Source organism: Dromaius novaehollandiae, chromosome 18 (genome assembly GCF_036370855.1).
Source record: "Dromaius novaehollandiae isolate bDroNov1 chromosome 18, bDroNov1.hap1, whole genome shotgun sequence".
Taxonomy (NCBI): Eukaryota; Metazoa; Chordata; class Aves; order Casuariiformes; family Dromaiidae; genus Dromaius; species Dromaius novaehollandiae.
In genome coordinates this window covers 4,828,539-4,843,537 of record NC_088115.1, presented here as the reverse complement: position 1 = coordinate 4,843,537, position 14,999 = coordinate 4,828,539, and the positions used below count along the sequence as shown (strand labels likewise).

At 50.6% G+C, this 14,999-nt stretch overlaps 1 protein-coding gene across 3 annotated transcripts in view; it reads right to left on the bottom strand.

The window, feature by feature from the left end:
* Nucleotides 1-304: 304 nt before the first annotated feature.
* PIK3R5 (phosphoinositide-3-kinase regulatory subunit 5) overlaps nucleotides 305-14,999 on the bottom strand; it is a 67,554-nt gene continuing 52,859 nt past the window's right edge. For 2 of the 3 annotated variants that reach the window (XM_064522477.1, XM_064522478.1), the window contains exons 8-19: nucleotides 14,216-14,369; nucleotides 13,267-13,350; nucleotides 10,997-11,750; nucleotides 10,374-10,527; nucleotides 10,029-10,154; nucleotides 9,614-9,739; nucleotides 8,519-8,612; nucleotides 7,254-7,330; nucleotides 6,630-6,723; nucleotides 4,941-5,023; nucleotides 4,260-4,372; nucleotides 305-3,244 (exon numbers count right to left, since the gene is read on the bottom strand). In XM_064522477.1, the coding sequence (XP_064378547.1) occupies nucleotides 3,103-3,244; nucleotides 4,260-4,372; nucleotides 4,941-5,023; nucleotides 6,630-6,723; nucleotides 7,254-7,330; nucleotides 8,519-8,612; nucleotides 9,614-9,739; nucleotides 10,029-10,154; nucleotides 10,374-10,527; nucleotides 10,997-11,750; nucleotides 13,267-13,350; nucleotides 14,216-14,369 (2,001 nt within the window). In that variant the 3' untranslated portion in view covers nucleotides 305-3,102. The remainder of the gene's footprint in view (nucleotides 3,245-4,259; nucleotides 4,373-4,940; nucleotides 5,024-6,629; nucleotides 6,724-7,253; nucleotides 7,331-8,518; nucleotides 8,613-9,613; nucleotides 9,740-10,028; nucleotides 10,155-10,373; nucleotides 10,528-10,996; nucleotides 11,751-13,266; nucleotides 13,351-14,215; nucleotides 14,370-14,999) is intronic. The other variant, XM_064522479.1, reaches the window with a different exon arrangement.

Genomic DNA, 14,999 nt, shown 5'->3' with positions numbered 1-14,999 from the left:
TCTCACCTCGCACAAGCTTTTTTCTTTTCCCCTTAACCCAGCATGAAACCAATTTGGGATTGACAGCATCAAAATGTGTTTTTTTTATTCACAGAGGAACACAATAAGCTATATTAATTGCCGCAAATCTCATCTGGGACTGGGCTCACCAATGTAACAACTTTACGAGCCTTTTCCTACTTTCAGGTCAACTACTCCACAAAGGTCCTGGGTGCACCCTTCCCTCTGCGTGGAAATAGGAAGCCCTGCCACCTCCTGCTGTGCCTCCCTCGTGCTCGGGAGTCACTTGACACAAACACTGCACTTGTACTTGAAATAAATCACATTTAATATTTTACAATTACCTTTAAAGTTCTTTGAACAGTATTTTACAGATCAGCACAGACATTACAAAGATTTGGTGAGGCTTCACATATGTACAAGGATGGCTTGAAAGAACCTCTCACTTCCTCCTTTTCTTTTTTAAAAAAAGCATCAGAGGTCAAAAAAATTAGGAGGGATTATAAGTCCCTAGAGTTTGTGCTTGTTTTTCTCCATGACATGGAAATTTTCCTCTTCAGTATTTTCATAGGGCCAGCTGAAACCAAAAAGGTTTGTGTCATTAACGGCGGCAAGGATATATTTAGCCACGGATATCAAGATCACAAATAGCAATGTTTTGACAGGATAAGGTGCTATTTTAAAGTATTGAACAAAAAAAACAGCTGTCAAATTCCAGCCCCATTTAAAACAACGCACACAAACCTGTTTGAGAAATGAAAAGTCGACGGGAAAACTTTTTCCAAGTGCATGGAAAGAGCTATTGAAGTCTGTTTTTGATGCCTTGAGCCTGTCAGACTTAAAGTATTGATGTGCAGAAGAAAACACACAGTAGCGACCCTGGCTGGCATTTCCGCATCGCCCTGCAGGCACCCCAGTGAGAAAGGGGGCATCCCGCCGCCACCCAGCAGCGGCTCGGTGTCCCTGACGAGCCCGTGCTGGGAGCAGAGGAAAGACACTACCCTGCACGGTACTGAATAGCAGGTGCTCTGGAGGTCGGTGCATGGACATGGAAGGTGGGTCCTGGCCAGGAGTCCAAGCCAGCTTCACGTCACAGCAGAGCCAGAACCGCTGTGTGTGTTCAAGTGATGCTTTGCCCTGAACAAAGTCTTGGAGTCCACAAGGCAACACCATCCTTGGGATGGTTTATTCAAGTAGGTGGATAAAAACCAGAGGCCTCGGGAGCACGTTCACGTCTCACTGTTGCTCATCTCTGGCCACGGGCAGCAGTTGCACCCAGAGCTGATAAGGACACCAAAGCACCTTGTCAATCGGAGATGTTCACCAGGCAAGACCAGACCCACAGGTCTGGACCAAGCTGTTCAGAAACAGCAACAGAGGTAGTGGGGGGAGAAAGCAGGTCCACCAGCTGACAGGCCACAAGGTCCAAGTCCTTGGAGCAGAAGGGATCCCCAAAACCCTTCCAGGAAAGATGTGGAGGAATCCCACAGACAAGCCTGGCCCACCCTCCTCCGGGACAACTGAAGCACCAGGGGCTCTGGCCCTTTTCCTGTCAAATTTAACCTTCAAAGTGTTGAGCCTCCTCCCACACCCAGGACAAGGGGGACTGCTGCTCTGCCACCAGCCCTGTGGGACAGAACCTGACTTGCTCTGAGTGCTAAGAGCTGATCAAGTGCCATTTTCTGAAGGACTGGGGGACCCACACTGAACTCGGACACCACGGCTGAGGCCTGCAGCCTCCGGGCAGTCCAGGGGGCCCCTTCCAGCCACTTCCCAGGAAGTGTGTGCTCAGCATTAGGATCCTCTTTGCCTGTCACAGGCGGTACAGACATGCTCTTCTGCCTGCCATTAGTGCAATCATCAACAACTACTGAGACACAGCTTGAGAGCTAAGAAACCAGGCAAGGCTCTTCTCATTTCTTTTATTGCTCCTGGAGTCAGAATACCTCTAAATACCCCCAACTATTGCACCTTTCTGCACCTACAGCCTTGTAGAGAGAATGGGGGGGGGGGGGGGGGGAAATGCCTCTCTCTGCAGTACAGAGGGGATCTCAAATCCTATTGCTGCTGCAAGTGTCACTAGTGTTTTTGGTGCTGGGTCCTTCTCTACCAAAGCTGCCTCCTCAGGCAAGTTAAAGGCAATCCTACCAGTTTCCTCTGTGTTTCACTCCCTTCTATGAGTGTAAGTATGGTTCCTGCCATATTTCAAGCAACTATTGAGCATTCGATGCCTGCGATGTCTCTGTCATTCAGTGCTGGGGAGCAGGCCACAAGAACATGGACCGAACAGGGAGTTCATCCCCTTCTGGATGAGCTCTCAAAGTCTGCAAAAATCAGAAGTCCATCTCCTGCAGGTCCTGGATTTACAGTAAATACATGCATGCATGACAAGCCATCAATGCACTGCTATAGCCTATTGCACTGGATTCACTGAAACACAAACAGCAGCTCTTCCTAGGCCTCAGCTAGGTCCCTCTGCTGTGCACTGTTTCTCTGCAGGACACCCAAATTTTGTAATTTAAAGCAAATCCATGAGAAAGTCTATCCCCACCCCCATCCCAAAGAACTGTCCCGAGAATCTCAAGACTTGTCACGAGTGAAATGTCAACAGGACCTCAGCTGGGTGGTCTGCAACTCTCCACACATTGAGGGTGACCTTACTACCAAGGGCATTCGTTTTCCACAATGCCCACCCATCAGCTCCCTCCAGATCACGCTGGCTTTGCAGTCACTGTCGAGTACAGCCACAGAACCATTTGCTGGCAGGAGAATATTAGTGCCCTTGCCTTGCCCTCTCTAACCAGGTGTTGGCAGTCTGCTGAAGCATGTGGACATCTCAAGGAAACTGCTTCCCTTGCATCGCTGAGGAACCCTGGCAGGTACAAAAGCATGACACTGATGTGCCCATTTCCTAAGGACAGGCTAAGCACAGACCAGGAACAGCTCAGCCACCACGCTAATGCTTTGGGCTGCACGATGTCTTGAACAAGAACTGCTGGGTCTCCAACCCAAAGGAGTGCAGCCAAATTCCTCTTCCTGTGGTTATTTTGGCATGTTGGATGTAAGTGTCATCTGAGAGGGCACAGGGTCTGGCTAGTCCTTCTATGGCAGTGCTCCACTGAAGGTAGCAATGGGTAAGCACAGAAGAGAATGAAACTCGGATGGGTCCTGGGGAGGCAAAGAGGGCGTTCTCAGTGCAAGGGGATCACTGTCCTTTGGTTTGTAGCATACAGAGATCTCACACCTGCAGGGGAACAGAAAGAAACAAAGATATGTGTAAGGTGTGTGGCTGAGAACCACAGGCCTTGGGTGCAGCAGAAACATCTGCAAACAAACAGGAATCAGTTCATTCTAACAGAACTGGCGTTTGAGTGCTGAGCGTTCAGGTCCCTTTAAGCTGGCTCAGATGGGGATCTAAAGTAGAAGCATCCATAAAGAGTAATTTCTGAAATTCATTAGGGAAAATGAGAACTTTTGCATTCCCAAGTTTTGGGGAAGGGAGAATACCTGCTTTTTCATTTCTTGCATTAAACTCTCACACTATCATTCTAGTTTGGGCAATAAAGTTAAAAGAAACTTCTCCTTAGATTCAAGAATTTAAGAAATAAATTAAGAAATAATATCTGAAATCTTCATCCATTCGAGCCAGTATAACCTCATAGAGTTCTGCTCTCCCTGAGAGGCATGTTAAAATGTTTGCAGACTTTTAAGCCCAACGGATCGACTGGTTTGATCCCTTTGTCCCCAAGGAAACTTATTGCCTACGATGAGTTTTTGAATCCCATTCCCAATGAGCCAGCTTCATGCTCTGGGGACACCACTAATAGATGGACAGTCAAATGAACAATTCTTGCCCCCTCTACCCCGATCTCTCCTGTGAAGATCACAATTCCTTCTGCAAGGGGTATGCCAAAGGTGATGGAGAACCTCAAAGAAGTTTGGAAGTTGAAGGCTCTGTTTATGTGTCCAGTGCTCCTAAACATCTCACTGAGGCTGCATGGCTTTCCTCTGGCTTACAGCTGGTCTTACTGGAAGAGCTGCCTTCACTGAGCTGAACAGTGGACTGGGGACCACCAGACTGCACCAGTCATGAAAGGCAAACTACTGCCAGGATCTGAGCAGGACCATCCATCCCCCTGAGCTCGGTTTCACTACAGAGCTTGGTGTTGCATCATCCAGCTCAGTCACCTGGGATATATCCACCATGGTGCTCAGGACCACTGACCACAGCATGGAGCCAGCCGCATTGGAGGTCCTACCTGGTTACACTCTGCAGGATCTTCTGCTCATCCTGGTCCAAGCACACGGCAAAGGAGGACTGGACACCGATAATCTGGACCTTGTCTACTTTTATCTGGGACACACTGATCTGCTGAGAAAAAAAGTATCCAAGTGAGGGAGCTCACAAGGCTCTGGGCAGACGAGAGCAGGGGAAACTGCTTTGCAGAAAGCACTATTTGCAAGATGGGATTTGGCCAGGGAAAGGCAGTGACATGGGTTCAGAAAGGTGAGGATCTCTGCATGGGTCCAAAGTGATGCCTGTTATCTTTAAGGTCAGAAGAGCTCTTTATTGCTGCTCTGGAAGCAGCATTGGCATAACCCCTCTTTACTGCTTGTAGCTATATTACATGATGACGTTTTTGCCGATCCAGTTCCCAAATCCTGGGACAGGCCTTGCTTCTACAAGGGAACAAGCCTGCTCCAGCCTCCAGAAATGGTGCAGCTCAGATGCTCCCACTGCAAACCCTGGAGGACAAGTAAACTGCTTCCATAGGCTGCTGGCCCTGTAAGCCAAGACTGGTGGCCAGTGGCAACCGGATCCACCAAGGGGTTACTGACCACTTCCAGGGTCTCAAGCTCTACCTCCTGCCCTGCTTCCCTCCCAGCTGAGTCAGGCTGACCTCTCTCACCAAATGTAAAAGCATCATAATTTGAGTTACCTGATTGAAGCTTTTCTTGGATTTGGAGTTTTGCCTTTTGACCACCTCAGTCATGGTTAAGTTGAGACACTCTGTTTCTGAGGCTGTAACAAAAGGGAACTGTTAGCACTTGGGGCTTCTGGGCTACTGGTGGGAACCTGGATGGTCCCTCCACCCCTCAAAGTGTCCCAGAACCGGCCAGTCTCAGCAGGACCCCACTGTCAGGAGAAAGCACCTGGCTGGAGAGGGAATATTCAGCATTCAGGCACAGATCCCACCTCTGAGCCTTGAGGCGTTAATTGTCTTGGGGCAGTGACAGCCTCTATGTATACTCCCTGATCTAACCAGTACACTTTCCAGCCTTCCTTCCTCCATGCCAGCCCACACAAAGGGAAGGCAACTCAGAGACAGGGGTAAACTTGGGTGCTTACAGAGTAACCTCAGACTGCTTTCTAAACATAGCAGCACAGGACATTTAACTGTATTAGGACCTATGTAGGAGAAAAGCCATTGCCCCATCGTCGGGAGGAAATTCTGGCTCCCACCACGGCCCTTGCTGCAGTCCACCTGGAGATCCTTTCTCATGTCTGGGGTTACAGTGACATCCTGCGGTCAAGCTGGTGAGCATGAAACCCACAGAGAAAATCTGGAGACCAGGTTTCTCTTGAAATGAAGATTGAAAAGGAGAAGCTTCTCCCCAGTGTGGAGCTGAGGACAGCCCCCTGAAACAAATTCATAGCACTAGCAGCACAAGTGAAGCTCCTGAACTAGCACAGAAACACCCAACTCAAAATACAGGTGTAGAGTGGAGGTGAGCAAATAACCCCTGTTGGAGTATTTCCAGGGTGGTCTGCACAGCTTCATGGGTGGGGCAGCAATAGGAGGAACCAGAGACAGATGCTTAGGCGTAGCTCCATGGCCCATGTAGGATAGGTCTCCTATTTGGTAGATCACCCAACTTGCCCCAGCTGCTCTGCTCACAAACATATCTGTGGCAAACACTGAGCACATGAGGAAAGAGGAACTTAGAAGTTTTATTCAGTTTGCTCAGAACTGGGTGTCTGATTGCCAAAATAGAGCAGATCTCCAGCAAGAATGAACAGTATTGCTTCTAAATAAGCACACTAAGAGACTGAAGGTGTTGATACATTTAAAAGGCTCAAAGCCATATTAATACTACATAAGGATCTGAACAGAAAAACATTTATGAAGCAAAAATGCACAGCAGTCAGCTCTCTCCAACATGTAGCAAAAGCTTACTAAAACTTAGCTGTGAAGCACAGCTGCTAAGAATGGCAGGACAAGCACCATCTCCCTCATTCCTGCTTTACTTATTTAACAGCTTTGTCTCTCCTCTCCTTATTACACAGGCGTTGCTCTGGAAAGCACCACTCTCCAGTGACTAATCCCACTATTTGCTCAGCCCCAGTCCCTTTCCTAATGGACATCCAACACAGCTAAACAATCCCCTGGCTGGAAGCTTCAGGACAAGGGGAAATCAAATTCCCTTCATCTCCGCAGTGCTGCTAAGGAAGAGCCAAGGAGTACAGTATCCACTGCCCCAGGGAACACCAAGTATCTCCCATGTGCCTTCTCCTGCACATCACACATCCCTGCTTTGCTCCAGTGAGAAGATCCACACTCTCCTCTCGCTCTGCCAACCCCTCCCATTGCTCCCTATGCAAAGCCACAAAGGACACCTGGACCCACCTAGTTCTTCATACTTCTTGCACGCTTTGCTGAGGTTGACAGACGTGCAGACCTTCTCGACATCATTCCAGTGACTTCTTCCACTGACGGCTGTCTGCAGGGACCAACCAAAGCCTGTGAGATGCCACCTTCCAGACTGATATTACCCTGCCTCCCCATCTCTCACCCTCTGGCTGGACTAGCTCAGATCTGGATTTACCTAGAGCTGCACAGACAAAGTTTGAGTAGGCATTAAAATACATTTTACCTTGGATTTAGAAAAAAATACCCAAAATTAACACTAAATGACTGTGGAGGAACCGACAAAATAGAAGGACTGCTGTGATCAGCAGGAAATTGCTCCCTAGAAGTGGAGCAAAGTCCACCACCACAAACTAGCACTCAGTACACGTCCAATCTACTGAAACTGGCTGCATATTCCCTATTTTGCTGGGCTTGTCAGGAGTGGAAGGCCACCACCAGCTGGCCAATAAGCAGATGATGAGCCTAATTTTGGATTTAGACTTCCCCAGCACACTCAGCATTTGCAAGCCCCAGCCTCTCTCAGCCGCTGGTTGAGAGGCATGTTTGCACAGCAAATGGTTTCCTGCCACATTTGTCTTTGTGCAAGTCCCATGGACTCACCTTGCTGTAGGCGATTTGTAGTGTTAGCGGGATTGCTTCTCTGTCTCCATCTATGCCCAGCCTTTTGCTGCCTGGACCTGCACAAAACAAGGAGTAAATGTCACTCAGTTGCCTTTTATCCCCATTCTTCAGTGGGCTACTGCTACATCACTGCACTCAGTAACTACAGAAATGGAAAAATTCCTGGTTGCCTGAACACAGCTGAAGAGTGAAAAGACAAAAATAAAAGGCGGCTTGAAAACTGCCACAAAACAATTAATCCAGGGCAGGAATTTCAGCATGAAGCACAACAAGCAGCTTTGCAAAATTGACAGTGGTTTGGGCTAAGCTGGTGCGGTGGGGTTGGTGCTCCAAGGAATATGCAAGACAATAAAAAGCTGCATTTCTAATGCATCTCCCTTTTTTCAGGGCATATTTGTGCCCACAATAAATTAGCCTTGAAATTCTGTGCCCTACACTTATTGATGCTTTTTCCTGGAAAATTTTTTGCAGATGCAAAATGATGTGTTGCCAGCCAACCCAAAGAAAAAAGCAGTCAAAAAGGATTGGTGGTTTCACGAGCTACCGGGAAGATATCTTGGTCAAGTCTACATTTTGAGGGCACAGAGTTGTAATACTTCCTATGGAGCATATTTTACAGTCTCTGTTTAGGAGACAAGGAGAGATCACTGAAAAGCAATCTGTTAAAAAAAAAAATTAAGTGACATTTAAATGCAGTATGTTAGTTGACCATGAGATGTCTCTGCAAGCTGTACCGTACCAGACAGCATATGGTCTTTGGTAAGCTGGAAGAGAGCGAGACTAGGCTGCAGGCAGATGCTTCTGTAATTACTTCTTCTGTCTCTAATTGTATGAATTCCTAGCTTAAAAGCATAAGGATGTCTCTGGCTTGAAAACTCCATGCACGTGCAAGAAAAGCACTACAGCTTCCTTGCTTTGCCCAGTGAAACTAAGTAAATGGAATGAGGTATTTTACAAATGATGATCCCAGAAAAAGCACAAACAGAAAGCAGCAAAACGAAAAGATAAAGAGCTGCACTCAGCATTGCTTTGCTTTCAAATTAGTGAAAACACAGCCGTACCCTTGTTCATGATGCAGTCTGGGTTCAGACCTCTCTTGCAGCCCATGTGGGTGCCAAAGCTGCTGGACACACTCCCTCCAGCCCCTATAAGGAGCTGCTCCATTCACCTCCCTGCCTGGCTGATTCACCCACCTCTGCTTCAGAGCTGTTGTTGGAGAAACACGATGGGAATCAGCTACAAACCTGATGCCTTGATGGCCCGCGTGGCAGCCGAGTGGCCCAGCTCAAGGGAGTGGATGAAGACTTCAGTCATCTTTTCCCCGCCCATGAAGGTCAGCTGTCAGGGGAAGAAGAAATGAGATGTGGTGGTGAGGAGACCCCACAAAGCAACACAGCTGGGGGATCCAACCCGCATCAGGCAGTGTTCATCTCTCTCACTCCTCGCAGAAAGAAACAGGTCGATTTCGGCAAACACCCTCACGTTTTCAAAATACACCTTTCAACCAATGCCTTGGGTGGCATTTGCCATTAACTGCACTTCAGACAGTTTTAATAGGCCACCCGCAAGTAAAAACAAACAATTCACTTACAGAAAACTCCTCAATACACTGGAGGAAAAAAAATAAAAAAAACAAATAATAATTAAAAAAAAATGTAATGAGCCTAGCAGTAGGGTCCAGACATCACTTTGGGTAACACAAATCCCAGCCTCAGAGCTCGTACCAAATGGCAGCAATTCTGCTTGCCACGACACCACTGCAGCCCACCCGGTGTGGCAGCATCAAAGCAGTCATTATGGCAACGCACTCAAGCCTTCCCCGCCATGCCTGCACACACAGCGGGGGCTCGAAAATGAGCTTCACAGAGAGGGTTTTTTTCAGAAAACAGAGCACAGGAGGATTTCCAGGTTTGTGAATGGCCTGTTGGCACTGATGGGAGTCACTTGTGCGATGGGGAAAGATATCTGGATGGAAAACTGTTTGTGTGCCACGACTTGTCTGAGCAGGACCAAGCTGGAGCCCTGGGTGCGGTGCCGGGCACTACACCGGGGAACAGCCAGGCAGTCCTGGCAGAGGCCGCTGGCTCACAGAGTTTAGCCAGGTCTTTCCACGCTCAATCACCGAGCCAGAAGCATCAGCCAAAAAGCCATGCGCTCACATGCAAGGGGCACCCAGCAGGCTCTCCAGAGGAAAAAAAGGAGAGACTCAGCTTTGCCTCATTACCCTGTGGCAACTGTGTGGTACCCGCATCTGCTTTACAGGCAGGCCTGAGTTGGTCACAGAGCAGAAGATCCCCCTTTCCGCCTAGCTGAGACGGGGCTGATCCCCCTTCGCCTACCTCCGTCTGGTAGAGCTGCAGCAGCACGGGGCGCGTGGCGAACCGGCAGTAGTAGAGAATCATGTCAGCCAGGATGGGCAGCTGCTCCCTGGAGTCCTCCTGCGGCTCAGCCTCCGGCTTGGCAGACTGCGATGGCAGGTGCAAGTGCATGAGTCGCAATCCTGATGGGCACATGTACCCACAGCCCAGCGCCAAGAACTGCCCATCCCACTACGCTAGGGACAGAAACCCTCCTCCTAACTCCCGACCACCAGGGACCACCCCATATCCATCCCATATCCTGCTGTACAGGATCAGGCCACTGGTTTGATGGCCTAGTGCTTGCACAAGATGCTCTCTGCTCAGCTCCACCATACCACAGGGAAGAGGGAAGCCAAGAAAGACACTAGGCCCTACCATGTGGCCATGCACATACCTGACAGAGGACATCCATGGGCAGGTTCATCAGCCCAAGAACGTTACGCTCGTACCATGGGTCCAACATCCCAATGTAGTGGGAGATGTCATTGGTGCTGGTCTCCACCCTGGCCAACGTAGGCTCCTGAAAGCAGACACGCCAGGGTCATTCTGGAGCTCCCCCAAGAACGGAGGGCTAAGCGCTGCTCCTTTCCCCTCACTTGAGGCCGGCAGAAGAAACGCCAGCGCTCCTCTCAAGTTGCCCTGCCAGTCCTCAGGCTCCACACACAGCCGCTCTAGGGCAGCAGCGTGCTGAGCGCGGTGCTGGTGGCCCCGCGAGCCCTGCAGCAGGCAGGACACCTACCGCCTGTGCTGAGCCTCGGAGCTGCGGGTCCCCCGGGGATGGGGGAGGATGCATCAGCGGGGCCGACGGAGAGAGGCAGCTCCTCTTCACGGGGATGTAGTAAAACTGCAGCTTGAAGTACCTTGTCAGTGAGGGGCAGGTGCTTTCTTTTAGCCTAGATCAAGGTGGGAGAGGATCGGGTGAGCAAAGCACTCCAGCGTGTCCAGGGAAGGCAAGATATGATGTGCAGAATTACACCCCAGTAGCAGTCTAAGGATCTTTCCCCCCTCCCAGAGCAACACAGTGATGGAATGAGTAAGAAATGGAAGACCTATGGACAGAGACTCTTTTGTGCCACACATTTGCATGGCATTTCCACAACAGCATCATGGAGTGACTTAATGCCAGTGCCACGTGGTAGCAAATGCCCCTGACACCTCCATTCCTGGACAATGGCAGCAAGATGTCCGTCTGCCATGTCACACAGCACTGGGGAGCCCTGGTTAACTACGGCAGATGGACCAGTACCAGGACTACAGGGACCACAGCAGAGAGGCACCATGTAATAGCACCCAGCACTACATACCCATCAGCCAGGGCATGCTGGTACCCGCAGCCAGGTCCCCCAGCACTGCCCAGCTCACCTGAGGTTGCTGTAGGCCCGGGCCACTTTCCCTGAGATGCGGTCGGAGCCAAAGACCACAACACGCAGCGTGGACACCTTGGCATCCTCGTCATAGCTGAGGAAGGGCCTGCGGTGGAGGCTCACGTGCTGCGGCACATATTGTGCCGGGAGCCGCTGGCTCAGGACGTGCTGGGGCAGCGAATGAGCTCGCCGCGAACGGGCCAGGATGCGGTGCTTGGCTTCGGGGTTGCACAGGCTCTCGGCCCGGCGCAGGGGCAGCGAGAGCGAGCCTGTGTCTGAGCAGTCCTTCAGGTCTCTCCTCAAGACCAGTTGGCTTTTGCTCTTGAACAGTTTGTAGATCTTGTTGGTCAGTGTGTGCCTGTATTTGTGGTGGGTCTTCTCCACTTTGAGCTCTGGCCTCCCCACCACGTCCAGAGAGCTCTCATCGCTGTCTTCTGCATAGCCACTGTCCATACAGTCCTTGAGGCTGGAGACAAAAGACTTCAAGGACTTTCTGGAGACCACTGTCAGCTCTGAGATGGAGTCCTTGGAAGCAGTGAAGAGGGACACTCGCGAGTGCTTAGATCCTTCCTCCGATAGCGTTGAGTACACAGAGTCTTTGGAAATGGCAGAGATAGGGGAAAGCAGCGAGTCCCTTTCTGGAGAACAGCCATCAATTTCCACCTCCTCCTCCTCCTCTTCCTCCTCCTCATTCTCCGAGACCATGGGCTCAACGACGCGGCACTCTTTGCTGAGGACATCATTGAGGATGTCTGAAAGGCACCAAAGAGATCAGGTCTAGCATGGAATCCCACACCATCAAGAGACTCTACCGTAGCCATTAGGCATGTAAATAGTGCATTGACATCCCAGACATCCACCTGGAGCTGCCTGCCCTACTGCAGGCTGGCCAGTGCTGTTTCTAATCCTGAATGGTTTTAAACAAAGAACTAAAACCCTACCCTTTGACACCACTTTTAGATTTCCACAAGGTGCTCAAACTTAATGAAAAAACAAAATGTGTTTCTCTCTTTGAAATCACATTCTGTTTGGGTTCTCAAAAATCCAAGCACAAACAACAGTTTGGGCTTTGCTTCCTTCCTACTCAGATTTCACAATGCACCATATGTCCAATCTGGGTTTAGCTGGGGAGTAGGAGGGGAAGCAAGGTATTTCAATAAATGAGCCAAAAATCAACAGTCAGACACAGAGAATAAGGCATCACCCCACTGTGGACCACTTCCTGACAAGGTCATCCTAGCTGCAAAGTGCAAACCAGAGCTCTGATTTAGCTCGTTGGGGCCAGCAGGCAACACACACCAAATCTTCACAGGAAGAGAAAAGGTCTTCCAGGAATAGGGAACTTAAACCAAACAGCAAGGAGAAAAGAGAAGTCATCGCTTCCCCTGCAAAACTGCTGTGGCAGGACCAAAAGCGTCAAGAATCACCAGCTCAGGCATTAAAAAAAGCCTCCTCAGCTATCCCTGTCATAGGAACAGTGGAAGAGTTGTAATGTTTTACAGGTCTTAAGAGCACAAACTCCCCACCCATGGGCCGGGATGTTTTTCTGTCAATGCTTCGCTGGGCGGTAGCGCTGCCCATCCATGCTGGGCCTGAATCCTTCTGTATGGGAGGATGCATGAGCATGGACCAGAAGAGGCCACGGCCGAAATTTCAGTGCATTCAGGCTTTTCTAGCAATGAGCATCTCCACGGTATGAGCAAGCCTTACTCCTTGCAGAGGAGCTTTCTACAGACCTGGTGAACAAGGTGTCAGTCCTACAAACATTCGCATAGATGTTGTTGCACCGAGTCTCTTCTAACTTAATGCAAGGCACAGCTTTGTCCAAGAGATCAGGCCTGGCATGCTTTGTCCCCAGCAACAGAGCACGTTTCAGGGTGACTGGTGCCTCGCTCCCAATGTGCCACAGTGCAGATGAGGGTTTTGCTTGGGAGTGCAGCAGGGCGTCACCTCAGGGAGTCTGGCCCAAGCAGACGGCCCATGTTCTCTCCCATCTGGGCTGGACACATTGCTGCCAGAGGATGCCAGAGCTCCTAGCCCGTTGCATTACATTGCCCACCGCCACTGACAATTTAGCAGCTCTTTCAGGCTCCGACTGCACTCGGTGCCACGTGCCCCGCTGCAAGGGGAGGTCGTGGCAGGCAGACCCGCTGCTCCGTCATCCCTGCAGTCCCCGGGACAGGGTAGCGCTCCTGCTGAGCCTGCCCGTGATGGGCACCAGAGGGCTGAGGTCTCTCTGGGGAGGACGGGGGTCACTTCTCAGCTTACCAAAGTTATCCTGATCCCAGCTGTAAGTGTAACAGCGTGCCGGGGGGATAGGGATGGTGTGGAGCTTGCGGGGCTGGGCCTCACCTGGGAAGAGAGAGGAGGAAAAGAGAAGTTAGTTTGCAGGGACCCTCCCTGTCATGGAGGCACTGTGCCAGACCACAGGTCCCTCCATCGCTCTGCCTTCTTCCTCAGTGTCCCCGGGAGTCCCTGCAGAGGATGACAGGAGATGCTTCTACTCCCAAAGCAAATTTAATGCCCTTGCATGGACCTGAGCTAGACCCTTCCTGCCTGCAAGCGGTGGGAAGGAGGCCCCAGCACAGCCTGTCTCATTTGCCCACAGCGGTGTTTAGACACCGCATTGTGCTCCCCACCTGCCCTCTGGCTCCACAGCCCTGATACCACTCCTGGAGGCTCCCAAGCTCTACCCCTCCGAGCAACCCTCCCACCAGGAGCCATCACCCCCAGGGCCCACAGCAGCCTGAGGTAGACACTGTCCACCCCGGTGCACATATTTGGGGCGGCCCAGGTCACGTATAGCACCAGTGCTGCTGCCAGTATCCAGGAGCACTAGGAGATTGTGTGCCGTGGGGATAAAGGGACATTTGGCACTTGTAAGAGCTCTCCGTTCAGGCTGCCTGCAGACTCAGGCAGACATCACTGTTGCAATCAGTTTCTGATTGAATGTTTTTATCTCACCCACAAAGGCTGGAGATTTTTTGCTTTGTTTTGTTTTAATGAAAGATGAAAAACAATTTCTGGCTCATCATGTGGTTATGAAATAGGACCTGGGTTTTTCTGTTGTGCTAGGTTGAAACTTTGTGCAAAACAGGATTTCACACTTCAAAGGGCCAGCTCCTGGCACCCTCAAAGCAGAGGAGTTCATCTTTTGCGCACAGGCTGAGCTGTCAGAATACCCTGGAAGACGTGACGGCACAGAGGAGTCTCTCACCTGCGACGGCAGGGAAGGCTGCTGCTCCGGCGATGTCTTGCAGCGCGGACTGCAGTTGCTGCTGTGCCAGGGCGGGATCGCTGCTGGCGGCGGCTATCTCCTGGGCCTCTGCGGTGCTGGCGTAGAGCTCCGAGAGCTCTTCCAGCGACTTGGACTGGAGGGGGAATAGAGCCAAGAACAGAGATCGAGTAGTTCCCTCGGGAAAAGCTAAAGCACAGTTTTCTGGGGCAGATCACTAGGTACCGGTGGGTAAACCTCCCTTCCTCCACTACCTCCTGCCCCCCTCCCCACCAAGTCCCCCCAAAACTTCTGCAAAGAAAAAAAATGCTTTTAAGCATATCTAAAAGGTAAGTTTTCACCTTCCACAAACACCAAAGTGCTCTTCTGACCACATAAAAACTTTGGCTCTATTTCAAATCTGGGGGCTTTTTCTCTCTCTACTTAGGGATGGAGAAAGGAATAAAGCAGTAAAAGGCAAGATACCCCCTCCCCACACTTCACAGCACAGAAGCGTAGAGCTCAGGTCTACGCTGAGCAGAGAAGGGAAAGACGTATGTTTTTTCACAAGAAGTGTTATCAAAACACATCTTTTTGATGATCAAATATTATTTTGGTCAGGAAAGACATCAGCCAATTGCGCCCAGCCACTTCCAGCTGCATCACAGCATAACCAAAGCGATGAGCTGCACCACCTCACTCTGAGATCTCACCTAGTCCCGCAGCTGACGAAGCTCAGCCGAGTGAGCGGCAGAGCGCACCGAGCGCTTTCCCGCAAGAGCTGAGC